General features: G+C 46.9%; 1 protein-coding gene across 7 annotated transcripts in view; it reads right to left on the reverse strand.

The window, feature by feature from the left end:
- The window catches only part of Cp110 (Centriolar coiled coil protein 110kDa), an 89,119-nt gene that overhangs the window by 15,462 nt on the left and 46,566 nt on the right, over nt 1-27,091 (reverse strand). For all 7 annotated transcript variants that reach the window (XM_077671276.1, XM_077671279.1, XM_077671273.1 and 4 more), the window contains 4 exons: nt 23,502-23,650; nt 17,434-17,550; nt 15,248-15,349; nt 6,284-6,412 (listed from right to left, as the gene is read on the reverse strand). In XM_077671276.1, coding sequence (XP_077527402.1) covers nt 6,284-6,412; nt 15,248-15,349; nt 17,434-17,550; nt 23,502-23,650 — 497 coding nt within the window. The remainder of the gene's footprint in view (nt 1-6,283; nt 6,413-15,247; nt 15,350-17,433; nt 17,551-23,501; nt 23,651-27,091) is intronic.

Here is a 27,091-nt window from a genome sequence, read left to right on the forward strand (position 1 = left end):
CACAGGATGTCTACAAAGTTGATATTTTAAGTGCGAATGCACTTCTTAAGCGAGCCTGAATCGTCCGCCGCCGTCGTCCGCATAGCAACAGCTGCGGGTGCGCGCGCTCCTCGTCTTCCCTAGCAACGGGGGGAGATGGGCGCGCGCTACTCTCCTCCTCCTCTCTCCGCTCAGTGACTGCGGGTGTTGGGCGCCTCCTCTCCACTTCGGGCGGGAGAGCTCTCGCTTGCGTAGCGGGCGCTCCACATTCCGACGCGTGAGGGCGCTCGTGGAGCGGCCGCGTGGCGCGGGAGGGCATTAGTCGAGCGCGCGCCGTCGTCGAGAGCGGTCGCTGGTCCTGCATCTCATAACGATGATGGCGGACCGGGCAATGGTACCAGCAATAACGAGTGAAATATCTTTCTTTGTAGTTGTGTGCGTGTGTGTAATCTCTCGACTACTCATTAAGATCACGATATCCACCGTAATCGCGCAATCAACAACCGTGCATTCCCACTTACACACTCTCCCCCTCGGGGAAGTGCGAGGGAATTTTTTTAAATTCCCCGAGTCCTTTTGATAAATTCCCACACAGAACATTATTTTAGGTCAAGACGGGCTGACACGATGTTGCCAGTTGCTGTAATCCTCCAAAAATGCATGTTATAAAATAAAATATGACCTAATAGAGTTTGAATGCTAACCAGTAACTTTTATTGCATTCAGAAAGAAAACATAATAGAGTGGTAGTAACATTCACAGTGGATAAAATATCGAAAATAATACAGTTGAACCTCGATATAACGAACCTCGATTTAACGAAATTCGCGATATAACGAATTTTTTCAAGTTTTCTAACAAAATTTTGCTAAATGCATGTATTTTTGTCTCGATTTTACGAAGTAATTTTGTGCGGCGCTTTCGATTTAACGAAGTCACGGCAAGAAAGGAAGAACGAAATTCCGGTCGAGGCACGTTTTATTTTGCCTCTCAGGCCCTACATTGAAAAAATTCAGTACTCAAATTGACTCTTGAAGGCTAAAATGAAAGAAAAGCGGTGAAATCTACGGTTAACAACAATTAAAAGCGAAGAACGAAGCTGCACAAACCGCTAGCGGTCATAGACGGTTTAATAGTGCACCCACTATTTTGAAGTCTCCATCGTTGCCTACGCCAGCGCCCTCTATGCTTAGGCTACCGAAGCCTACTTCAAGCTTTTTTTTTTCTACGCGTCATTGCCCACGCTGCTGCTGCGCTAGGTTGTGCTCGCTGATAACCAAATTAATATTTTGTTCGTGCATCGTTAGGTGAGTCTTGTAAGCAGCATGAGCACTCCAAGAGAAAGAAAAGTGTTCCGAATAAGAGCCTGAGGAAGCTCGGTGAAACTGACAGCCACCGAAGTGTGATGGATGGCATCGATGTTCTGCGGAGGCACGCAGGTGCACACGAATGTTTAAGACCTTGTTAGCGCTGTCAGCATACGAGCGTCACGTAAAGCCCGCCCTGGTCAAGAAACGCCAAGCACTGCTTACGGACTTCTTCACTACGGCTTGAACATCGAGTGCTGGTGGCAATAAATTGCTCTCTTTGAACGTGGTCATCTTCGTTTCACCAGCGTTCATTAGACAGCTGCGGTGCGGAGAAATCAGTTTCGTAAGGGCTCAGTGGGCATAAAAGTAATTGCTTAATCGAATTTGGCCGGAAGATTTTTAATGTAAGCTTTCCGCTTTCCGGATCACGTAAGCGCTGCTCCACACAGTGAAGCGGTCCGCGTGTACTCCGCTCAACTCGCAATCATGGTTTTATCTCGAGTGTTGTGGTTGAATCACGCGCCCATACAGCGGAGCCCTTGTACATGAAAAAAGTCTTTCGAAAGTTTCATAGCAGCCTTCCGCTATTGGCCCGCCGCGCCTAAGCCTACCACTGAATGGACGAAAAGAGGCGTAACTTCGAACGAGCACCTCGGCGGGAAGTTCACGGGACATGGACGCGGGTTCAATTGACTAACAGCGGCATTTAGTAGTGACCGAAATGAAAAAAGAAAAAGTGGAAACCTAGTCTGCTATCATATTTAATGAGGCGTTGCGGAAAAAGCACCGGTTTTACGATGACACATGAACTACCGTCGGCTATCCGAATTCCATTGCCCAAGTGTTGAAACTCTTAATTCACACAATTTTCGCGGCCAGTTTTAGTACAAATTTCGCTTTAATTGGAGAGGTAACTACATAGCAGTTGCCTGGCGAGGGCCAACGTGTTAAAACCCCAATAACTGGTTAAATGAACTGTAAAATCGAAACCTCGATTTTACGAAATTCTCGATTTAACGAAATTTGCGGCCCCAAGTACGACTTCGTTATATCGAGGTTTAACTGTAGTAAAACTGTGCCGGGATGTTCTCAGCTGGCACTCAATACCTCAGTGCTGCATTTCACTACTTCAAAGAGTTTATTTTGGTTCAAATAAGGGGCACCTGCATCTCAAACACCATCATTTTAACTGCCCCTAAACGCTGTGATACTTGTAGCATCAAAGCGTTGCATAAGACGAGCAGAGTTCATTTGGGATTCACATCGGAAATCAGAAACACCTCAACTACAGCCCGCCAGGGTGTCTCCGCATAAAGTTCTTTTGGCGCTCAGTGAAACCTACGGAGCCGAAACACGCCCTTGCCTTCCTATGCAGAGGATTATAGCTCCAGCTTGCACTTAAAAGTAGCTCTTGAACAGAGTATATTCGATACTTAAGGCATATTTTTAACACAACCGCCACCTTCTAAAGTTGAAAATTAAGTGAAATGTGTTTTTTTTCTATTATGCCAAGATTCACAACTCAATGCTTCGCAACATGCGTCAACTAACTAACTAGAAGCCCCGGGGGGCCAGGTGTTTCACCATAGGATTGAAATCTACTACTGCCCCTGCCCATGTAGGCTCCCTTACGCTGCCACAACATGTTATCGCAGAACACAACGTTTTCTGGCGCCTTTCAGGAGTCTACAATCTAGGAAATATGCCAGAACACGAGGGGAGCGTACAGGAGATTGGAGGGGGGGGGGGGGGGGGTGTGGAGGGGAGGGGTGACTCGCAAGCTGTACGAAGCAAGTTTTCACTGGGACCAGTGACTTCAATCGGCGCCATCAGCGACGGCGCCGGAGGGCTGTCCACTTTCGACTCACTGTTACTCGAGCCAGCATTACAGTACATAAAGTACATAAAGTTATAAAGTACAGCTAATTTTCCCTGATAGATGTACAAATTCCCCGAGTTTTCCCCGAGTTTTTCAAGACTATTCAAAATCCCCGAGAATTCCCAGTTTTCCAGGTTAATAGACACCCTGATAACATGACTAAGGGCCTGTAGTTCCGTGTGATTGTATCACTTGAATGCTAATGTGCATTCAACATGCTATTACCTACATCTTTGTTTCTGACTCATGTTAAGTCACTTCTTTCCATATTACACCAGTGTAGTGAAAAAATTTTCAAGTTTTTCAGTATTTTTTACATTTTTTTCTAGGGATGGGAAAATATTCGGTGTTGTTAATATTCCATCGAATGGCTGTCTATTTGTCATTTCCGAATCATTCAATGCTTCTGAACAGGCAGCCAAAAGCCAAGCTTTTCAGGCAAGTCTTCGGAGATGTCAACCCAGGCTAGTTGCAAGACCACGCCAACGCGGACATTTCTATCCACGTTCAAGAAGCTCTCGGGCGCCATCCCACTTTTCACTCAAAGCGAAGGCGGCACTGAAACGGAAACGCTGCGAACATAGCTGCATTAAGCCGGTGAACCTGTTCTCCTGATTCGATACGGAATGAGCGGAACGCAGTTCGAAACAGCAGTCTGTAATTTGCGCCTTGGTTGGCTACGGCTGCGGATACTAGTGGCTACAAAACTGTTCCCTAGCTGAGCTTTCAGGTGGCGCTAAAAGCCCCGGAGCCAACTGCGTGCCACTTTTTCAACTTTCTACACATGCCACAAAAGGTCTGTCCCTCCAACAGGCCTTGAATGAAATCCCCAACATTCCCAGATCTTAGCGTCTCCATGCGGTACGGTTTACGCAGATGCAAGAGCCCACACGACAACTTTGTCTATCTGCCAGTTCCGCTTTAGAACGCTCTCTCTAGGCTCACATGAAAGCATGCATGCGACCATCCACAACGAAGTGTGCCTCAGATATGAACGTAACCTGTCACCACCATCGGAATTGCTTACGAATAAAGTTCCACATTGCCGTCAATGCGTTGTGTCTTCTCTTTCTGTGAAATCAAATGAACCACCTTTACATTCTTGATGCTAGCATGCTAAAACAAAAAAAACTCCACTCTGATTGCACCCATGGGTTAATCGAATATTATTTTAAGAAAGTTCTCCAGAAATTCCCACGGCTTGCAACCTTTTTTCTCCTTTCCTTTTTTCCCCAAAGCTAACTCTTCAGCAAGGTTAAGTTTCTAAACAATTTGTGCCAGCCACAACGTCAAAGGTGCGGTGCCTGGCAGTTAGATATTACACATGCTCTACAAAGCAGATATGTACTATACATTTTTTCCATTTCTAAAGCAAAGTACGCTTGCTTCCTGTAATTATTAAGCTTCGAATTGTTCAATTTCAGCTTTGTGTTTTTACAACTTTTCTTCCTTACCGCTTGCTTTTACAGGGGATAACGCCTAATGTACAGCTTATTTCAAGGGTACTCGCCTTTTCAACTTTTTTTTATGTTTTGTTTTGTTTTCCACATTGGGCACTTTTACCCTGTTGTGGAATCGTGCAGTTTTGGCAACAAAATGCGCATTGCGATCACAAAACAACGGTTGTAGATGCGCGACGTTCGCATCAAGCACAACTTTTTGCATTGCTGCCCAGTTTTAAAAAATATATAAAGAGCACAGCACATGAACAATATGGGCTCGGTAGACTAAAAGAAAAATGTCTAGACAAACTGTTGCGCTCGCTTTCCACCAAACTAGCAACAACAACAACAACAACAACAAAAAAGAGCCACAATACGGTCGACTTGGATAATGCGATCTCAAAATTAACTTCAACCTAGCTTACTGGCGCTGCAAGGGTCCAAATCTAATAGCGAGTTATAGCAGAGCGGAGAAACGGTCCCGGTACGGTACGTGGTATGCCTGCACATGTGCACCAGATTTTTCCACCTCAGCACATGCGTATGTCAGGTTCGGGACAATAATAAAAATATAATAAACTGTGGAAACGAGACTTTCTGTTTATGTAACCCGAAACCCGAACAAATACACACAGCAAACAGAGATAAACTAAAGAACAGCGGGAACTAATAAATACTGAATAGCGGTGAAAAAGCGGTATGGAACACGGTAAAGAGTTCAAGCAAACGGGGAATAGTCACAGTCCGGAAGTCAAGGACGAGGACTAAGTACGGGGATGAAATGTCCAAAATATGTCTTCGCTGCGGGAACGGGGTTCTCCTACCTCACGTCCCAGTAGTGGTGTTGCAGTCTTGAAACGTCCAGGTGATGTCGTGGCGGCGGTTGTCAAGTGCGCTCCCAGCTCCCGTGGCGTAGTGGCCGACGCAGCTGCCTTGGGGCGTCGCGTTCTTTCACTGAGGCCCGGCGTGACGACTTGTGCGCGGAGGTGTCTTGGGAATACATTTGTGGAGGACCTTTTGGGGCACAGCATGGGTCCGGTCGCCCGACCGCCAAGCCCCCAGTCACTCTCCACACTTCGGAGTTCTTCTCTGGCTCCCCTCTGCCGCCCGCCGCCCTCGTTGGCCGCTTCCGATTGGCCCGCGTCCGGAGCAAGCTCGTGCTCTAATCTCAAGCGCTCATCGCCGGAGCCCAGGCAATGACCTTGGCGCCGCGTGCCTCACGTCGTTTTCTTTGTCATCTTCTTGCTGAGTTTAAAGTGTTTTCTTCTTGGAGTAATGTTTCCTGTGGTCATATGATTTCTTCGCATGACAGCGTAGTGGCACCGGTCACTCACCGGGTACCATACCACAACCGGTTATCCGCTTTGCTATAACTCTCCAACTACCGTGGTTCCCACCAGGACTAAATCAAAGCAGCCAACAACAACCCAGAGTTACTCAATATGCACTAGTTGCAAAACTCCCCAAAGGCCCCACATTTCAAAGAGCAGTATACGATTGACCCTCTTGGCCAAAGAGGGGCAGGTGGACTAGCCTGCCATCTGTCGGCATTGAGTTGAAGTTGTACTCAAGTGCTTGCAGGTCATAAAGGAAAAACCCTGGGGACATAAGCAAGTGTTGTCTGATTCAATGCTTCCTGATTTGAGAAGTCTCAGAGCCAACCCCGAACGCACCTGGCGCCCTCCGCCATCCAAGGCCGCACGGGTCTTCCTCTGCGAGCGCAGCTGGCCAATCAGCTGCATCCTCTCTGCGACCGGGATGTTGAAGAAGACGTCGTGAAGCTCGTGGCATGCGGACGTCAGCTGCAGTGCACAAGGCGAAGAAGACAATGAATGGGGAATATTAGGTAGAGAGAAATTCGAACGAATTTCTCTCTATTTGTTATTGACTTCGACCCGATTGCAGGTACTCGATATTTTCTAATTATTCAGTGCTCCTGAATAGGCAGCCGAAGGAAAAGCGTTTCGGTCAAGCCTTTCAAGATGTCATGCCAGGATTGTGGCAAGATCCCACCCACCAATGTGGGCACTTCTATCATCAGCACCAAATTGCTGCACTGCCCAGAGGTTCAATGAGCTCCCGGCTGCCATCACACTTTCTGTTCAAAGGCGTAACTGAAACGATACCACCGCCAACATAGCGGCACCAAGCCGGTGCACTTGACTGCCGATTCGATCCATAATAAGCGGAACACTGTTCGAAATGGCAACAGGTAACATGCGCTTTGGTTGGCTACGGCCACGGATACTAGTGGCTACAATACTCTTTTTTTTTAACGAAGCTTCTAGGTAGAGCTAAAAACTCTGGAGCCAACTGCGTGTCACTCTTCTATCACCTAAACTTGTGAATACGGTAAACGAAAAGTGTGCGTGTAAATTCCAAAGAAATAATCAAATGGTGATGGTTTCTCAAAATTCTGTGCCTGCGTGAGTTCTAATTCCTAGTCGAAGTCATCATTCGCTCATTTTTCTTTGTAATTTGTGATGTGTACTATTCGAACTATTTGATTCAAAATTATTCGGCCAAGTCACTATTCGCCCATCCCTAAAAATGCAGGGAAAAAAAAAAAAAAAAGATTACAGCCTAGCAGTCGTTTCTGCACTTTCATTTCGTCACTCACGGTGCCCAAGCTCACTACACGCCGCAACAGTCAAGGTGCGAACCACATGGTGCGTTTCCACATGCGATTCGTGTGCGTCGGCGTTGCGTGCATGATTTTTTCATGCCCGCATCGACGATTCAACGCCGACGGCAGTGGGAGGAGCCTGACGACTTGCACCAATGGGGAGGCACGTGCCTCATGGCGGCAATTTCAAAGCACTCGAGACAGCCGGCTGGCTCCACTAGAGATGTTTACGCTTACTACCCCAGCCGATATTGCATGGACGCTTTCACTAGCAGCGCGGATGATATTTTATAGTACCGTTTTCGTCCACATTATCAGCTCCTTTACCACACAAGCAACTTTGTGTGTACGTTGAGCGGCATTTTAAAGAGTGGTTAGAAGCGGTCGCTCGAGCGCCCGATCACTTCGTGGCCGAAGCCGTCACCATGTTGCAGCTGCTGGCCGCGCCGCGTGCAGCGTGCGGGTGGTTTTGCAACGAGGTCAGTGCACTTAGGGCGTGCGCGGCGCGTTTTCACGAGCAGAAAACAACAGCCCAGACGTTCCTGGAGAAAGAGCGACAAAGAAGGGGGAGAGAGCCTGCACGTCGTAGTTGCTTGCTCGCTCAGCAGTAGGGTGCTTCGCCGGATCGTTCGTTATCATCCACCTGGCCGCGCAGATCCGTTCGCAACAGCCGGAAATTTTTCCATTGCAAACAATTCAGTTTCGCCAGGGCTTCTCACAAAATTCGTATCATCCCGAAATATGTATCACCACGAATCGCATCATCGAGATTCCACTGCAGTAGTATGACACTCTATGGAACAAGACAAGGCACAATATGGCCCACATCACAAATAATACCAAAGAAAATTTGGTAATTGTCATGAAAAGAAACCCAGGTAAACTCAGGACCTGGGCAGGACTTGCACAAGGACTCACGAGAACGCGATACAAGCACGCGAATCCAACGTCACCACAGCTCGGCAAATCTACCTGACTAAAATGACAACCTAGCCGACTCAGAAACACATGCTAGGGACGTGCACGAAGGACTTCATGAGGGTGCTATTGAACCTAAGGGTCAACTAGGTCAATAACCAAGCATGTTCACACTAACAGTTCGTCTTGCCTGGCAGTGGCAATGCAGGTATGTGCTGAATCATGGCAACTCACAGAAGAACAAAAAGGATGGAAGGGAAAAGGATAATGACGATGGGAGGATGTGTCAATGGGACACTGATGCTTCCGCAATCATTACGCCATAAGGAGTGCTTAGATGTCCTTGTAACTTTTTCTAGTAGCCTACGCAATGTCACCGCAAGCTGCTTTGCAATGCATGCACACTTCAAACTTTTGTGCAGTGAGCTGCTGTGGTAGGCACTGCTAACCATACCAACCTGTCCCCGACCATATTTACTCAATGCATTTTTTTTTAAAATAAAAGCGGGATACCAATGTCATGGGGTTGACTTGGATTCAAGTGTTCACATTCAAATGCGCCACGCACCACTAATTCAAACCCAGGAAGCAGCACACAGTTAGTGCCACCAAGAAGTCCGCTAAAAACAGACCAGTATCCACTCGTATCCGCAGTCGTAGCCAACCGAAGCACAAGTGACATGCGCCCATTTTCATCATGCTTGCGCAGCAGCGTTCTGTATTGGGTTGGCCACCAAAATTCTAACTACCTAATGCCACTACATCGATAGCGGTGTCCCTACAGTGCCGCCTTTGGAGGAAAAGTTGTGCTGGCCAAGGGCTTGTCGAACCTCCAGGCACGGTGGCGATTCGACAATAACGTCGTGCCGGAAGAGGTTTCAAGACAAAACTAAGATGGCATCCCAGAAAAAAGCTTCAGCACAGGCCCTCGAAGTGTGCAGCATTGCAAATGCGCTTAATTAAGAGCACCGAATACAGGGGTGCCTGCTACAGTCTACGCTCGTTACAGCGGATCCGGCAACAATGGACTTCCGGTTACAACAGACCATTATTGTTGGTTTGTCTGGTCTCCATGCATTTCAAATGGAGCCCACTCCGCTCATAACGGACCCGGCTAAAGCACACTATCGGCTACAACAGACTATATTTTAAGCGAAAATTGTTTCGCCTGAATGCTTCTAGCGGACTTTCATGGGGCCAGCACCCAATATGGTTTTCCTTTGTTTATTTTGGCAAAAAAACTATTATGTCTGGCAACATTGTTGGCAGTCGGCTCGTTCATGCAGCCATGCCAGTGCCAGTGGCATTTTTTTTTTTGTGTGTGTGTGTGTGTGTGTGACCAGCGGCATGGCAGGGCAGCCGATTTCACTGTCGGATAAATTAAGCGTAATTAACGCTGCCGAACATGGGGGAAAACAGGCCGACATCACCATAAGTACAGGCCTGTCTAAGCAGATGGTCCGCTCGACCGTCAAGAACAAGGCCGTTGCCGATAAACACGACTCCGCTGAGATTGAACAACAGCGCTATCGAATACGCCAAGTGGTGCACCCGGAGGTGAGTCTGCCCTCGTCACAGTTTTTTTATGTAATAAAGAACTCTGGTTCAGTGAAGTTCGGTCTTTATTATTCCCACGCACGCATCGTTCCCGTTCCGTTCAGTAAAAAGGGTAGGAAATGATTCAAGTAGGGGGGTTGGTTTCCGTGAACTGTGTACAATCTGCTGGCCACCTGGACTGCCTTCCCACGGTTGGGGCGTTGGCATTCTACTGCCATGCGGGGCCGTTGAAGTTTAACTCCTGTCCGCCAGTACCCGCCTGCTTGCTTGCATCTGTTCAACAAGTGCTCTGGCCCACCTGCAGCCCTGTTCACATCAAGCAGCGTCAAACGAGGGTTAAAGAGACACTGAAGAGATTTGTAAACACTGCAGGATTAACAGCGCTAACTGTAGTCTGGAGTCTTGAGGCCATGTTTCGACCCCTCCTGCCGTGTTTACGCGACTTTATTCAGTAGACGACCAATCAATTCGAAAGTGCTACCCTCTCTGCATCCTCCTACCCGGTTTCCTATGATGCCACGAGATGGCTTGACTTGACTGCGCTGCTGCATGGCTCGCCGACTTTCTGACAGAATCAGTTAACCCAGCGTTTAGTCGGCTGGCCGCCGTCAGGTCGTCGAAATTCATTCGCCCAGTTGAAACAAAACCACGACATGTTTGTGCCTGGAAGAACGTGCCTTTTGTGTCCGTACGCTGTATCAAGCGTATTAAATTCTATGAAGCCCAAGTAGCTCCACACAGCCACACATGCGATGCTTTGCTGACTGGTACACTATATGAAAAATGTAAGGCCAATCGAAGGCACGAGAAGAGTCAGCAAAGTTAATATAGGTGCTAACAAATGAAATCAACCGAAACTTTTATCGTACAGTGTAAAATTAAGGTTTGGGAAGCACTTTTTGTGCTGGGAAGAAGCACAGAAGTCAGCAGCACGACCACACACCTGTGAATGGGTTTCCGTCTACGAAATGCAATCATTAGACATGAAATATTGTGGGAAATTGGGGGGCGCGTACTGCACAAGCACTACACAAGAAATACTAGCCATGTGAGCTGCTTAAAATGCTAAAAGTAAATAAAAATGTAAACTGGTTATACTATATATACTTTATATTTGCACCCATAGAGTTGCTGGCCTATGGCCGAGCGGTCTGGTGCACTAGCCATGTTCTTTTTGCAAGTCAAGTTTAAATCCCTAATAATGCATGTTTTCTTTTTTTTTTAATTTGATTTATTTGTGTTTGAGCAATGTTTTCTGTACGGAATTCACCATTTTTGTGCTGTAACGTTCATTGCTCCACGAGCGAGTTCACAGAACACATGCAGACTGACACTGACGCGCTGGCGAGTTCTCGTTTGGCGTGGTAACGTCATAAGCACCGACTGCTTGCGGCCACAGTCCTGAATCAGCTGACCTTTGGCCTGGTGTGAACATGCCTCTCACGAGACAGGAACGAGAAAGGCAAGCTCCAAGGATGGGGAAAAGCTCATCGCATTTGAGCGTCTGCGGTGACACGGAGGGCGTTCATCCGCTGCGTAGGCCTCGGCTAGTGATTTCTCCGATGCCAAGCCGTCCTGGTAGGCTTATCTCATGTGTTTTACAGCCGACAACATAGCAGAAGCGCGGTACGACAATTACTGAGATATCAAGAATGCCCATCCAACGATAATGTCGGATGCCGAGCATGTTGTTTCACAGAATCGAAACCGAAACTTGTTTGAATGCTAATCTTGGTCATCGTCCAATTACGTAGCACCTTTACCTGACATCACTGTGGTTAGTTGGTGCAGCCGCCACAGACCACGCATGGTAGTTTTTCTTTTTTTTAGGCTTTATAAAAGAAATACCGCCTTATCGCCCGGATAAACGATGAAAAGTGTGTTCATTTGAGCCAGACTACGCAAAAACAGGAGCTTGACAAACTCACTAAGGTCGGGACGAAGAAGTGGTGTAAAAGATTTCCTCTGGTTTACCCCCACCAGGGTCTGTCGTGTGAAGCGAACTGCGTGCACTCGAGCGTTGTGTAATGGGAGTTTATAATGCACTCAGGGGTGGAAGCAGGGTCTAGCTTTTTGGAGCAGGCACAGGAGCAGCAAAAGTCTTATTTTGGAGCAGCTTTGGAGCAGCAAAAATCCCATTTTGGAGCAGGTTTGGAGCAATTTAGGGGCTATTTTGGAGCACTTTTGGAGCACACTGATGGTCTTAAACAATGCGGCTGAGCGCACTTTTAAGACCAACTAATCCAAAAACTGCATGAAAAATAGAATTTGGCAGGATTATTTAGAAGGAGCGCAATTAATCAAATAGGAGCTGGCACCTTGATATTACCCTTTACTCGAGACTGAAACCTGCTTTTTGCCAATTCCTTTAAATGTAGCGACTTTTTGGCTTTTATTTGTATAATAATCAGCACTATGTTATTAACGGTGGCCGGTTTTTTTTTTTTTTTTTTGTTAAGGGGGCAGACTGGTCTTAGAGCTATTTTTTTTATTTACCAACCAATTTTAATGAAACTGCACTACATTATAGAGTTTTTTGTGCTGATTTCAAATCTTCCATTAAATCTTTTGTAAGTTGATGATATTTTGAGTTAATTAATGATTAATTGCCATTATTTTGGGTCACAGTTACAAAATAACCACTCCATACAGAATGGCAATTACCACGTGGCTAGGCAGACAAATGACTAAAGAATACAACATAGGAAGTACTTTTTTTGATTCAGCTATTTTTGGTCGTTTTACAACACAGGGAACTTCACTTCTCCCGTGCTCTGCCAGAAATCGCTCGCAGGTGGTGCCAATTGAACACAATAATAATTTTCCAAAGCCTCCATTTGAAAAATTTGTTTCCAACATTGTATTCTCCACACATTTCGTTATCAGAAGCAAAAGGAATTAAAGTTGTACCTGCTCTGGGTGCCAAGATATCTGAGGATGAAATGCTAGCTTTGCATTGCAAGAAAAGTGCCGTTTCACCATCAAATTCTGCGCTTACTGAGCTGTAGAGTGCACTTTAAAATGCTGTTATAATATAATAACAACAAAATATGGTGCCTTTTGATGAGGAAATTTACAGACTGATAAAAAATGGCCGTGGAGGCCAAAAATGACGTTTTTGAGAAAACGCTTTTTTTGACCGTTTTTCGGCCCCAAAGACCCAACTGCCCCCTTAAAGTAGTTTCGAGCTAAACCAATCGCGTGCAGTGCGCCGCCCCGCTGCCTCCGTCGCCGCAACCGTAAAATCTGGCGTCCTGAACGTGCCCTAGCCGCCAAGCGCGCATCGTCTCGCATCAATATTCCCCAACACGAAGACGGGCGCCGTACAATATGATGCCGTATTCGCAGCAAGCTGCCGCCGCCGCGTCGACCGAGAAGGCAGGCAGCGAACGAAGATGGCGATTTCACGACGCCTCATTCCGTGGTGGACGCGAAGGCGAAAGTGGGCGGAGATGTTGTTACTGGCCGTAAGTTCGGGGTTCGTGCGCGCCGAAAACTCCCACCGAGGAACGCTCGCGCACGTGTCGCGCAGCTCTCGAACTACCCACAATACCCACTCGACAGCGGAAAGGAAAGTGATAGCGGCCGCCGCAACACTCTAGAGGAGCGTGCGCATGCGCTCAGTATCGTAGAAGAGCCCTTTGCGCGCAAGATCGCGTCGTCGTGCGCATGCGCTCAGTATATAATAGCCCACGCGCGCAGCGGCTTCGCAGTTCTCGGTTCGCGCAGGTCCCGAAAAATTAGACTTCAATCACCACAGTAACTGCGCACTCGCGCAATATAATAATAATAAAAAACTACTGATGCGAAGGATGTGCAAACAGGTCGTTCGTCTTACTTCGAGCAGCTGCAAATTCCTGAGGCTATGCCTCAAGTTATACCCCTAGATAACTGTTCAAGGTACTTTTACTCATGCTGGTGACAGCCTTCCGGGAAAGTCGCAGCGATTACAACGTTCCACAGGGAACCACGAGTGCACCGAACTGCCGCGGCTATTGATGCAACGTGGATGCAGCTGCGTCTATTGTGCAGCCATCGCTCAGTGTTGCCCGGACCACGACAAGACTCGGCTAAATTTGGCGTTGTATGCTCTCAATGGACAATAATCGCGCAAATTGCCGTTTTTGCGCAGCTTGGCGCAGCAGGGCAAATTGGCGCACAATGGCGCAATTGGCGCAGCAGTTCCACCCCTGTGCACTGTTTCTATGGGGAGTTTGCCAGGACCGTGGTCACTTGTCGTAGGAAGCGGGTTGTCATAAGACCAAGGAACATATCATCAGGGCTCCACTGCATTTGTATTCTAAGCTGCAACCTACCCATACAGGCCCGCACACTTCGTGCCCCCTTAGGTTCTAAACTGCACACCAAGTGAGTCCGACAAGTTCAAGTGAATCCAACTAGTGGAAGAAAATGGCGGCTCTACTTCTTAATTTCGCATGCATAAAACACAACTGCATGAAAGCATTTCAACAACAACAAAAAAAAACAGACTATCAGCTACAGTTTTTATTGAAACGAACAAATATATTAAAGAGCATGGCAAAAAACACCGATAAACCAGTACACCAAAAGCGAAAAGCAAGCGTTAACGTTCCTCAAACTTTTCTAAAGTGTGTGTCTTTTCCCGCAGTTTTTCGCTACGAACTGATACAAACTTGCTCGATTTGTGGTTTGGCCTAAAATGCAACTGACAACCGCTCTGCCCCCGCATGCATTAACGCCCCGCATATCTCTCGATTTCACTCCACCGGGAAACGGCCAGGGGGAACAGATTATCCGAACATTTTCCAAACACAATCCTCACACAGCTGGCTTACTTGCAGCAGACACCTCAAGCAGCGCTGTTTAGATTTTTGAGGGCACACACAGCAAAGAACACAGCCCGCCAAGGTCCAGTATGCGTCAATGCGGGCTGTTCCTTGGTCCACCTCACAACAACTGCACCAGAACCATCTCCAGCAGACAGTGCGGCCCCCTGGCAGCTAATAAAACCAAGAAAATTCCCAGCGCTTGTGTGTGGGCGAGATTGGCCAAAAAACAAAATTCAAAACTGCAGTGTTTGTCGTAATCGTGGCAGCAGTTGGTCAGAATGAGAGAGACACGTCACTGCGTATGCCCCCTCCAAGGTGATGTCCCATGACTACCACTTACAAAAAAAATGAAGGAAGCTCACACTTATAGCAACAACGATGGAGTAAAGGTCGTTGAGGCCGCAAAGAAGAAGCAAATCGGCCGCAATCGTGGACTTAAACCTTCCTGATGGTTGTGAAGGCTGCAAAGAGCTTCGCTACCTTCAAGTCTTGCACGTTAGTGTAAGCTTCGTTCATCTTTTTTTTTTTTTTTTTGCAGCTAAGTACCCCCTATTTCTACGTCGTTTCAGTTCATCTAGTTGCATTTAGATGATCCGTAGCTAAGCCGAAAGCATGCTGCACACGTAACAAGGTAGACACTGCACTTCACGACATGGCCGGAGAAACTGAAAGCTGGTAGAACATTTAGAACAAAAGCGCCTCTCACCCCTCACCCTCCCCCTCACCTGGGTGATGAGCCGCTGGTGCAGTTCGACGTCCTGCGGAGTCACCAGCCCGCTCCGGATGTGTGGCTCCCCGTGGAGGCGCAGGGCGCACTCTAGGGTGTCCTGCAGAGACCGGCAGCACAGAGCATGAACTGCTGCACAACTTCCACATGCGACCCAACCCATCACACTTTTCCACCTCTTACTTAAAGAAACTGACAGCAGTTGGGGGGGGGGAGAAGCAATTCTTGTTTACTAAGTGGAGACACCGCGCTGCGTGTTTATTAAAGCGAAGCTTATATGTCTCACTTGTGGTGTTGTCGGAAAAACCAACTGCAGCACAGCCAACTCTACACAATGGGCTTCCACAAGGGCACAAGCGGTTTAGCGATGATGATGATGAAAGCTTTCTCTAACAGGCGCACAGACAGCACGTTGATCCCACCACACACCGGACCAATGGGAAGCCCAAATCAAGGACAAGGCTGAGCTAACCAAATCAGAGCGTTCAGGTGACCCGATCACAAACTCATAGGTAGGAAACCACAACACCAGACTAGGTTAGCTCAGCACTGTCACATGTGTGGACTTTGGCTGATCGGAGTAGGGAGTTCACCCTTGTGTCGGAGAAAGCTTCCCACTTCAACGATCTCTCTCCCAGAATCGTACCGCTATTGCATTCAAAGCAACACCACAACATCCAAACACTGCACTGTCCACTTCTTTGCTCCGCTCTTCTGATTTGCACCTGTTCTCTGGAAGTGCCACCTTAGGATTCAATTCCTACAGGTCAGCGTCTCAGATAATGAGGGCATTAATTGCAAGCAGGAAAATGGTGCTCTTTGCAAGAGACCAAGAGGAGTGTGTTGCTTCGAGTAGACAGGCTACTCTTGGACGGAGGGAAGGAGGGAGGGAGGGAGGGAGAGAGAGAGAGAGAGAGAGAGAGAGAGAGAGAGAGAGAGAGAGAGAGAGAGAGAGAGAGAGAGAGATTCCACTCTGTGAAGGTACCAAAGCTTTCTAGCGTGGCGCTCACAGAAAAATACCAAGAAAACGGTTCACGTGCGCCTGTGTCTACAGACGCCCAGTTCGCGAAGCCAGTTGGCGCCGGTTCTAGCACATGCCAACGCGATCCACTTTGGAAGAAATGCGGAAGCCTGCGGACAAAACGATCCGGGCCCACAAGTCACGCATGAGGAAGGCGACGATTACTTCTATACCACGGCGAAAAAGCAACGACGTAACATGTAAATAAACAATTTCCTGCCTTTTTTAGTGTGTGGGGGTGTGTCCTTCAGTGCTTACATAGAAAGAAATCCTCCAGCTTCGCTATGGCTCAAGCCTTGCGCGGCTCAGTGCAAACTTCGACAGTGTTTTTTTTTTTTTTTTTTTTTGGAATAGGGCTCTACCTTTCATATGGCGAGGCTTTGCTAAGTAAGAACTGGTGACTGCAATAATGTGCCGTATGTTGATTGCATCGAACCAGCAAGTGGGGTCTTAATCACACCTTGTTGTGTTCAGTTAGTGCAACAATTAAAAGGAATTTGCAGTCCCTGAAGTGGACTGCTTTCAAAACGAATTCCTAAACAATCAGGACAGTCAAAAACCTCGTAAATTGACACAGATAAGAACTGAGGGAGTGAAGTTTTTCAACAGCCCTAAGAGCTTCACTAGATATAAAAGTTGTACGGTAATTAGGCGAATGAGGCAAGATTGCCACTGCGCAAAGAGTTAAAAGATTTTTTTTTTAGTAAGTGCTCAATTTTATTTATTTGTTTGTTTGTTTATTCATTTGTTTATTTATTTATTTCCAATACTGTTAGTCCTTGCGGGGAGGCTGTTACAGGGGTGGGAGGACAATAATTTTCCACAAACATGTAACACCAGTTCCAGCTAAGGAGCTATCACAACAAAAAAACAGCAATTGTAATCTAGAGAAAAGCAAACACTGTCTGTACAAACGTGAGCAAAAGAGAAAGAAAATGGCTGCTTGTAAAAAATAACATAAAAGAGAAACAGTGTTCATCTGCTTTCATGTTCTGCAATGCGACCACTATTCCGAATGGCCGAGAAAGGACAACTTTTCTTCGTCTCATCCTTATTACCGAAACACAGCAAACCCAACAATGCTCGTCAACTACTAGAGGAAGTAAAAAAGGAAGTAAGAAGAAGCAAGAGAGGAAGTGAATACAGGAAGTGAGAGGACCGACCCTGATGGTCTGGATGATGGACTGCACGCGCTGGGTCTTCATCAGCCGCCGCGTCAGGTGGCCGCGTGCCATGGCCGTCAGCCGGTCGAAGCAGCGACGCCACCTGGGGTGCAGAGACTGTAAAAGAGACACGGTCAAAATGGTGCGCTTTTTCTAACAAAACCGCTGTTCACACACACTCACTTAAAAGCACTGGGACATAAAACCACATTCGCTTCAACACCACCACCACAAACTATACTCGGTTACAACTCAAGAACGGCACCACCTCATGTAGTGTATCACTCCGCCAAAGCACCGGACCCGTGACGTCGGTGCGCGCGCGTTTTGAAAGGGGTTTGCTATGAATGCGTGATATCGTCGGCCTTGTCTCGCGCAGTTTGTTTGTCGTCACTGGAGTCGTTTATAAGCACAGTAAGTCCAAAAAATCACGGGAACGACTCACGCCATGTTCAAAATATTCCCAGTAACGCCCTACTTGCGCCGCGTGGAGAAACATCCAGCTACGGTGATAAGGCACAGTGGCAACTTCCGGTGCCGTTTTTTTTTTAAGTTGTCACCGAGTATAGTGTACGTAGTTGTCACGAGTCCTAGTCAGCTGCGTAAAAAAATACACTAGAGTGGCGGTACCTAAATTGAATGCACAGTGAAGTGCAGGTGTACAGGGGTGTACAGGGACTAATTTTGATTGATTGATTGATTGATTGATTGATTGATTGATTGATTGATTTGTGCGCCGTAGTGGATGGCTCAGGATTAATTCTGACCACCTGGGGATCTTTAACGTGCGCCGACATCTCGTACACACGGGCGTTTTTGCTTTTCGCCTCCATCAGAAAAGCGGCCGCCGCGGCCGGGAATCGAACCCGCGTCCTCGTGCTCAGCAGCACAACACCTTAGCCACTGGGCCACTGCGGTGGGTGTGTACCGGACCTAAAAAATTTCCTCTGCAGAATTGTAAAAATTAATCACAGAAGAAAGAGAGAAAGCGAGAGAGCAGTTGCATCAACCTCGACCATCGCTTGACTATTACAGCTGAACGTCGTTATAAGAGACACTGATGTAAGAGACAAATGGGTATAAGAGACACTATTGACCCACATGGTTGGCTGCCCTATCTTTCCCATTAAATCGACCTCTTTTATAACAGACATCGGATGTAGAAGATTGGTTATAAGGGACAAGTCATCCTTGAACTTTAATCAATAATCTCGCTTGTAATAGACATTTTAACTTCAGACGCAGTGCCACCAGTCACTAATTGCAGTTGCTTCCATCCTGGAAGCACAGGTGGACGACAGACGCCTGCAGTCTCTATTTATTATAACTTCAGCAAACACACAGTGGTTCAGTCAGCTATGAAATGACGATGAGAAGCCCTGCCAATGGAAATGCAACTTACAGAAGTGGTTGAAGCTTACTGCCATCCATTGGATGGAGCGCGATCGCACATGCGGGTTCTCCCACTGGCATAGCTCCCAATCAAAAAGCATCGCAGATGTTGAGTCCTGCAAGCATAATGAATAGCCTGAGTACACAGCGGAAGAAGCTGTGCGCTCTGCCTATTCATCAGGCTTGTGAACTCAACATGTACGATTCATCTTCCACAAATGAGGAAAGAAAAAAAAGCTTGCAGAATCGGTTGTAAAATATCCAGTGTAAATACAGTCATGAAGCAAACAAAGATTCAGAACTGTTTCATAAATTCTGGGGGCGAAACATAAATTAGAATGAATCTTTTGAAACATGCTGTAGCATTCTTTTGAGCTTGTTTTAGTCATAGGGTGCCCACATTGAACTAGGGTCTGATTAGTAAGTGAAAACATGGTACCCTGCTTATAAGAGACATCTCGTATAAGAGACAGAAACTGCTCCCCGGTACGTGTCTCTTATAAAGGGATTCAACTGTATTTAGGTCCGTCATGGATTAAAATGTAACCTGACCGGGAAATGGGACCAAATTTGTAGATTCGGTTGGGATTCCATAAATATATACACCAAGATTAAGGTGACAACGCATAAATACTGCCCTTGAATAAAACTGCAGATTCAACTGCACCTCCACAAAATGACTGACAAACATTGCCAATCATGTAAACAGTTTGGTGAGAACTGCCTACCAACAAATCTACGCACTGTCTGTACATTGAGTCTGCCTGGTTGCTTACGCAGTGATGACACCGCCCAAGAAATGACTTCAGGGTCAATTTGCTAACGACAGTACTACAGGCTACGCACTCACAAATTTTGGCCACATGATTACTGATTACGCTACATGTGGTGATACCTCTTACGGCAACATCATATCTAGGAGTGACATCGCCTTCTGTTGTGCTGTCACGTCTGCCATGATACTACCACAAACCCTGCCCTCCGTTTTGTTCACTTTTGTGTTTTGTTGCCTGCATCTGAGTCCACCCAGCTGTCTCATCTGTGCTCGAAGTGAAGTGCGTGTTCTTTTCCCTCTGTTTTTGTATGCCGCACGGGTTATCTTGTTTGATAGGGAGACTGCACTGCCCTGTCGCCACTAGGCTAGAATGCTGTTCCTTGATCACCAGTGTTCTCAATTTAATTCGACGGTTCCTCCAAAAATGGCTGATTATCTCTAACTAACTCGGGAAGCGATTGACCAACTGAAGAAATAATGGCATATTTGAAATCAGTGGGGAAAAAGCAGCAAGACTGGCAAGTATCACAGAGTTCACTTCGAAATTAAACGTAGCTGTTTTAAGAGCAGTGTCCTCCCTTAAAGGAGCCATTGGAGAGAAAATACAACTTTGTTTAATTTGAAAGAACTAGGATTCAGTATCTCACTCAGTTCCATTTGAGCCACAAAAGATGTTTTTTAACGAAAAAAAAGGCAAGAAGTATTTGAAAACTTTCAAATTTTGCGCCACAGTGACGTGTTATGAGCAAGAATGACGTCACACGGGCCAACAATAAAACATAATTTTTCAGTGCGTTAACGGCACGTTAGCATTCAAGTGATGCGGTCAAATGGAACTAGAGGCCCCGTTAGAGACGTCGAGTCACGTGTCGTCACGACAGGTCAGTTAGGCTGCCGCCAATCGCACAAACAAGGTTCCGTGACGTCATCGAAAAGTTGCAGAAAGTTGGCTAGGGGGTCGCGACTGCTTCGCACGTTTTCTTTAATATCTCCGTTATTTGTTAGAAGATTGCGACGATATTGGTATCATTGTTATCGGGACTGAGCAGTCTTTCTAAGAAAATAAACCCAACTCGTATTTTGTCTTCATGGCTCCTTTAAGGGACCAATATATTTTGTAAGCTGGCTTCCCCCAGTGTACGTGGCACAGTGCAGCACGGCCATGTGAAACAGAGAGCCATATTTTTTATATTTTTTGATTTTTTTTTTGGTTGTGGCTGCCACCCCTGCCATCGAAACGGTTCTCTTCCGAAAAAACATGGCGTTTTGTCCTCGTTGACCGCTTTTGACAGCTCGGCACTTCATTCACCGCACGGGATTTTCAAGAAGCTTGAGAAGCAAAAAAGCTATCAAAACCAACGAAGCAAGTGGCGTGCAACTTGTATACGCCCTAGTGAGACCGACGCAAACGGGACTTTCCGTCATTTCCGCATTTTGTTCGGTTAACCAGCCTGCCGGCGTAAGCGAGCGTACCGTTGCACCGTTCAAGGCATAGATTCTGAGCAGTACACTAAAGTCCTCTGGAGTTCTCCAGCCAAAGTTGGTTTGTGTTGAGAACCAAAGGAGGAAGTGCAGGGAAGCAGACACAAACTTGCTTGCACACTCAACCATGGAGCTAATGCGAAGAAATTAATTACAGCAAAGGCGTACCTGTCACGGTGAAACTGAAACCAAAACCAGTTTATCAGGAACTACTTCGGCGCAGTAGCACAAAGCAGTTAGCTCCCCCTTTCAAAATTTCTCTTCATTGCCACAGAAAGTTGTCCTCGCCGAGTATAGAGGTGTCACTGCCTCTACCTACCAATCGCGTGTGTCCTTTGTGCGTGACGTAGAGATAGTGCCACTGTCTTTATGATGCAACAAAGCAAATCCCCACTACAGCTAATCCTACCAGAACAACAGATTCTCTGGACATCCCACTTCACAGGGTAGAAGCGCTCCGATTCTCCTCCTTTCTTGAGTTCATTTATGCTTGTGAGGGCTATGCATGATAACACTGCCTACTGCGGGTAAACTTTTTTCAAGCTTTTCCCGTGGTAGAACAATATTGCGCTAGAATCTCCCCCTACTAAACCGCATGTGATGTCTGACCAGCACCAACCGTCCAGGAAACCTTGTGAGCGCGAGTAAAGAAAGAAAAAAAAAAAAGGCAAGCATCTTCCCCGCTTGCAGAAAGCTGGAAGCGGCTCTTGTTAGCCATCAGCTGGTGCTATGGCAGTCAATCTTCAAGTTAAGCTCACTAATATTACGGCCGCGCCCTCAATTCGCCCAAAGGCGATTGGTGGTGAAGAAATGAACACGGCTGTCGCGGCAACATACAGCACTCACAATGTCAAATGATGTACTTATGTACTAGTACCAGAGCCTGTGCCTGTCTGGACCTGATTCTTGGTGCTGTGAAAAACGCAGCAATTGTCAACGAAGATAAAGTCCACAGGCACCCTACACTGGGCAGATACCACTGTGAGCACAGCACCTTTCCTAATAAAGCCGCCGTAGCGCACGCTAGGGCATCGATAAACGGGTGGCAATTACTCAATCCGCTATCACCCGCATACCGCAGCGTGCCATGTCAACGGTCTACGGGGCCTACACTGAGACTAGGCATGAAGGACCGTGACGAACGCACTGGTTTCTCCCCGCCCTTTTTATTATCTGCAACACGATTGGTCGGTTGCAGTAGACAAAAAACTCGCTACAAGAGACACTCAAAAGGCCTGGGAAACATGTCTCTTATAACCAGGGTCCTTTGCATGCAATTTTGCTGACATGGCGAACACAGGAAAACCAACCAAACTGCTTTCACTCAAATGTCTCTTATGCCGCCCAGCACGAGGTCGCGGGTTCAATTCCCGGCCGCGGTGGTCGCTTTTCTGATGGAGGCGAAAAGCAAAAACGCCCGTGTGTACGAGATTTCGGCGCACGTTAAAGATCCCCAGGTGGTCAAAATTAATCCGGAGCCCTCCACTACGGCGCGCCTCATCGCCTGCGTTGCGTCGGCGCGTTAAACGCCACAATCATCATCATCATCATCAAATGTCTCTTGTAACCACGTGCCTCCAAGTGTCTCTTGTAATGAGGACTTAGTGCTGCAGGATTTAGTACTGTAGGATGAGGATTACTTTACTGTACCAGCGACTACCGGCTTTTCCCTTGCACCACTCAAACTATTCGTTTCTCTCAGTTTTGGTTTCAATGGCGTTACCCAAGCTGCCTGCCTTGTGTGGCTTGACCCGCGATGATTGCGGGCGTTGATATCTAAGGCAGGGCGCCAACCGTTGCATCAATTGAATGCTTCAAACAGAGGCTGTGATCAGCATGGCATCCTTCATAATATAAATGACGCCCCGAACCACCATAATATAGAAAATAGCACTGCTGCTTGGGCAGCATACATGTGCATATGCGTGCCTACAGCAAAGCAGCACCACAAATTAACCACAATCACCGCACCGCCGACTCTAGTCGCAGGCCCACCATGGCTGACAGCCACAACCAGCTCTCAAAAAGCGGCCTTGGCTGCTTCCTCGTAAGTGGTCGGGACTGCATTCGTGGCAGCTGCAACTGGCAACCCAGCATTGTGTAAAGCCCCTCTCCCCAAACACAAATTCGTGACTTCGAACGGTGTACGGGATGCCAGCCTTGCCACCCCGCTACAAGTGCTCTTCACTGCTTTTCCTTAAAAAGAGAGGGAGAGAGGGGGGTGGACGAAGTTTAATTCTGAACGCTGCACCACCTGCCTAAATGCCATTAGTTGCACCCTCATGCCTTCCAATGTTTGCGATGGTCACCCCGTCTGTTACGACATTACCGTGCGACTGGACAGACAAATTCTTCCACATTTCATTCACTGAGCCCTTGTCCTCCACTTCCTAGGGAGCCCATCTCCCCTGCTCCTCACCTGCCGGGTTTCCGACAGCAAGTCCAGGTGGATGGAGCTGGCCAGGGAGGTGTCTTGAAGCCTCGCGGACTGCTCCGAGCGGCTCGCCACAGATGACAGGTCAGCTGGCAGGCTATTGCTGCTGTTGTCCACAAAGGAGACACCCCAGCCTGCAACGCAAAGCGCCATACGTGCAACAGAGTCTTGCAACACAGTGATCGCGCTCACTTAGCTCAGAGCAGCATCAAGCATGTTGGCCTCACTCTTTTCATTTCATCTCATTCACTTAACATCAGGTCTCTTCAAACTTCACAGAGAGGAGTGGTAATAAAAGAAGAAAAAGAAAAAGTACATAACAAAGAAGGAAGAGTCAATAAAAGTGTTTGATTGATTGATTGATTGATTGATTGTGAGGTTTAACGCGCCGACGCAACGCAGGCGATAAAGCGCACCATAGTGGAGGGAGGGCTCCGAATTCGTGCGCCGAAATCTCAAACACACAGTTGTTTTCGCTTTCCGCCTCCATCAGAAAAGCGGCCGCCACGGCCCAGGTAATAAAAGTGATTGGCGAGTGCTGACTTGAGGTAAAAGAGAGAGGGGCTCTCTCCTTTCGTGTCTGAAACTCCACGTCCTTCCTATCCCTTGCATGTCCCAACAAATCTCCCTTCAACCGCTCCTCCCTTTTAAAGCTAGCACCTCGATTTTGGATGGACCGTCTTACAATTTTGTTCCCCAAGAATGGTCGGTTCTTACCCCTAAAGCACAACATAAGCCACTTTTCTGTATACTACTTGGCTCTTCCACCCCGGTATAGCCACTCTGCCAAACATAGTGCAAGCCCCGAGGGTCCCTCACACAACCACAACTGCTTCAAGGTAAGCAGGCCCATCCTGAGCTTCAACACACCGCTACATCTATGTTCCTCCAGAGTTTGACGTAACAGCACCACACAATAGAGCTGGTCTCGATCCCGTCGACACTTCCGTGGAACCACTACAGCAAAGCTCTTCAGAACTGCACAGTTCTCGCGATGCGCGCTTTTTAATGTCGGTTAGTAGGTGTTAGCAAGATTCTGCAGCACTGTAGAGTTAAAGTCTTTTAAGGGGGGACGACACTGGTCTTGAGGACTGAAAATTTGCTAAAAAAATCAATTTTTTGTAAATAATTTTATTTGCAGTGTACACGTCCCAAAGAATGAACCTGCAAAATATTGTATCTGTATCATAAGTATTTGCAAAGCTGTCGCCCTTTGAAGTCGCCAAAAAGACAATTTTGCCTATGTTTGAAAACTTCGTGCCCTGTTTTCTCAGAACCATTTTTTTCCCCACGAGGTCAGCTGCCGGGTAAAATACCTAGGGATGTCCTGCTTTGATTTGTGTCATTTTTCGCTGCATTTGAAAGCTTATGAACTGAACAGTGCAGCAAAACCACAAAACTATAGTATTCAGGGTGTCTACCAAGTTGACGTTTTGAAATTCCCTGAGTTTTCCAGGTTTTCCCCGAGTCTTTTTGATAAATTCCCTGAGTGACACAGAACTCTAACGTCAACACGGGCTGACACCCCTTCACCGGTTGCTGTTACCCTCTAAAAAGCGCCTTACAAAATAAAATACTATAACATAATAAAGTGTGAATGCTAACCAGTAACGTTTATCTCATTCGAAAAGAAAACATAACAGAGTGGTAGGAAAATTCACAGTGAATGAAATAATGAAGAAAAAAAAAAGGTAAAACCGTACTGCCATGTTCTCAGCTCACACTCAATGCCTCAGTGCTGTATTTCACTGCTTCAAAGAGTTTTTTTTGGTTTGGATGAGGGACACCTGCATCTTAAATACCATCACATTAGGTGTCCTTAAATGCCCCCATACTTCTAGCATCAAAGCACTGCGCAGGATAAGTGGGAGGAGTATTTGGGATTCACATTGGAAATCAGAAACACCTCAACTACACCCCACTATTGTGACTCAGTGTAAAGTTCTTTTGGCATGCAGCGAAATATAGTGCTGGCTTGCAGTTAAAGGTAACTCTTAAAACAGGGTACAATGTCTATATTTGATACTTAAAGTATTTTGAACACAGCTGCGATCTTTTAAAGTTGGAAATTAAGAGAAATGTGTTTTTATTATGACGCCAGATCCACATCTCAAAGATTCACAACGTGCGTCAACTAACTAGAAACCACAGTAGATGGTGCCAGGGTGTTCCAGCATAGGATTGAAAGCTACTATTGCCCCTGCCCCTGCAGACTCCCTTACGCTGCCCCAACAAGCTATCGCGGCGTGCAACATTTTCTTCCGCCTTTCAGGAATCTGGGAAACATGCCAGAACACAAGGGGAGCGTACAGGGGGTCAGAAGGGGGAAGGGGGGGGGGAAGTGACTCGCAAGCTGTATGAAGCTAGTTCTCACTGGAACCAAAGACTTCAGACGGCGCCATCAGCGACGGCCCCAGAGGGCTCTCCACTTTTGACGTGCTGTTACTTGAGCCAGCATTACCGTGAATTTTCCTTTATAAAGTACAGCTAATTTTCCCTGATAGAAGGACAAATTCCATGAGTTTTCCCTGAGTTTTTCCAGACTGCTCAAAATCCCTGAGAATTCCAGGTTTTCCCTGTTTTCCAGGTTGGTAGACACCCTGGTATTCCTTTTTGCTGGAACAAGATCTTATGCACTTAGTTTTACAAAAAAACATTGGTGATTGATGACCCGACATTTATGAAGTCTACAGCGTTTGCAGAAACAAGGCTAAAATTACTGCAGTGGTATAGCTGCACTCCCTGGTCCTTCTAGAGCACAAAGGGATAAAAAAAGCTATTTGAGTATTTCATAGCTAGATAATCCCAAAACGGAGTGGCATGACATAAGACGAAAACTGACTGCACATCTGTGTTCAGGATGTTAAAACACACTCAACGTGTAAAGCTCTAACGCATAGGTTAAAAAATAACAAAAAATTGCGCCCACCTCCCCGCGAGGGGAACCCTGTGTAGATGCGACGCATCGTGGGGTTCACGTGGTGTTTCTGTTGGATTGATTCTGAAATCGCGTGAAACGTGTCGGGAACGCGTATGATTATTATGTTTTATGATTATTATTATTATTATGTTTTATTGGCCAATCTTGGTCAATCTCTCTAAGTGGTATGCTTGGGGCTTCGCTGTCGCAACGGCCTTTACCCCATCATTGTTGCTGTAAGTGGGAGCTTCTTTTCTTTTATTGCAAGTGTTAATCATTGCCCCATCATGCGTTGTATCAGTAGCAACTTGACGTAGTTTGAATGAGTCGAGGGTGTAAGGCGCGTTCATAGCATTTGATTCTGTCTCGGTTTTGTGGCGCAGTGGGAAGAGCACCATGTACCTCGCGTTCCGCCCACAGGGTCGTGGGATCGAAACCGGGCGACGCTATTATTTTTTTTTATAGTGAAGGGGAGGGGTGTGGACGGACAACGCCGTATGGAGGGACAAGGCGAGTGAATGAGATGCAGTCGCATCTAAAATGTCCTCAAGACCAGCATCCCCCCTTAATTAAAGTCTGCCAGCACTACACGAGCGGGAATACCACTAAACAGCAGCTCTCTTTCCCAGATTCAAAGGGCACATTTTTCAACGCG

Source organism: Haemaphysalis longicornis, unplaced genomic scaffold (genome assembly GCF_048455015.1).
Source record: "Haemaphysalis longicornis isolate Haplotype H1 unplaced genomic scaffold, Haemaphysalis longicornis Haplotype H1 scaffold_5, whole genome shotgun sequence".
NCBI classification, from domain to species: Eukaryota; Metazoa; Arthropoda; class Arachnida; order Ixodida; family Ixodidae; genus Haemaphysalis; species Haemaphysalis longicornis.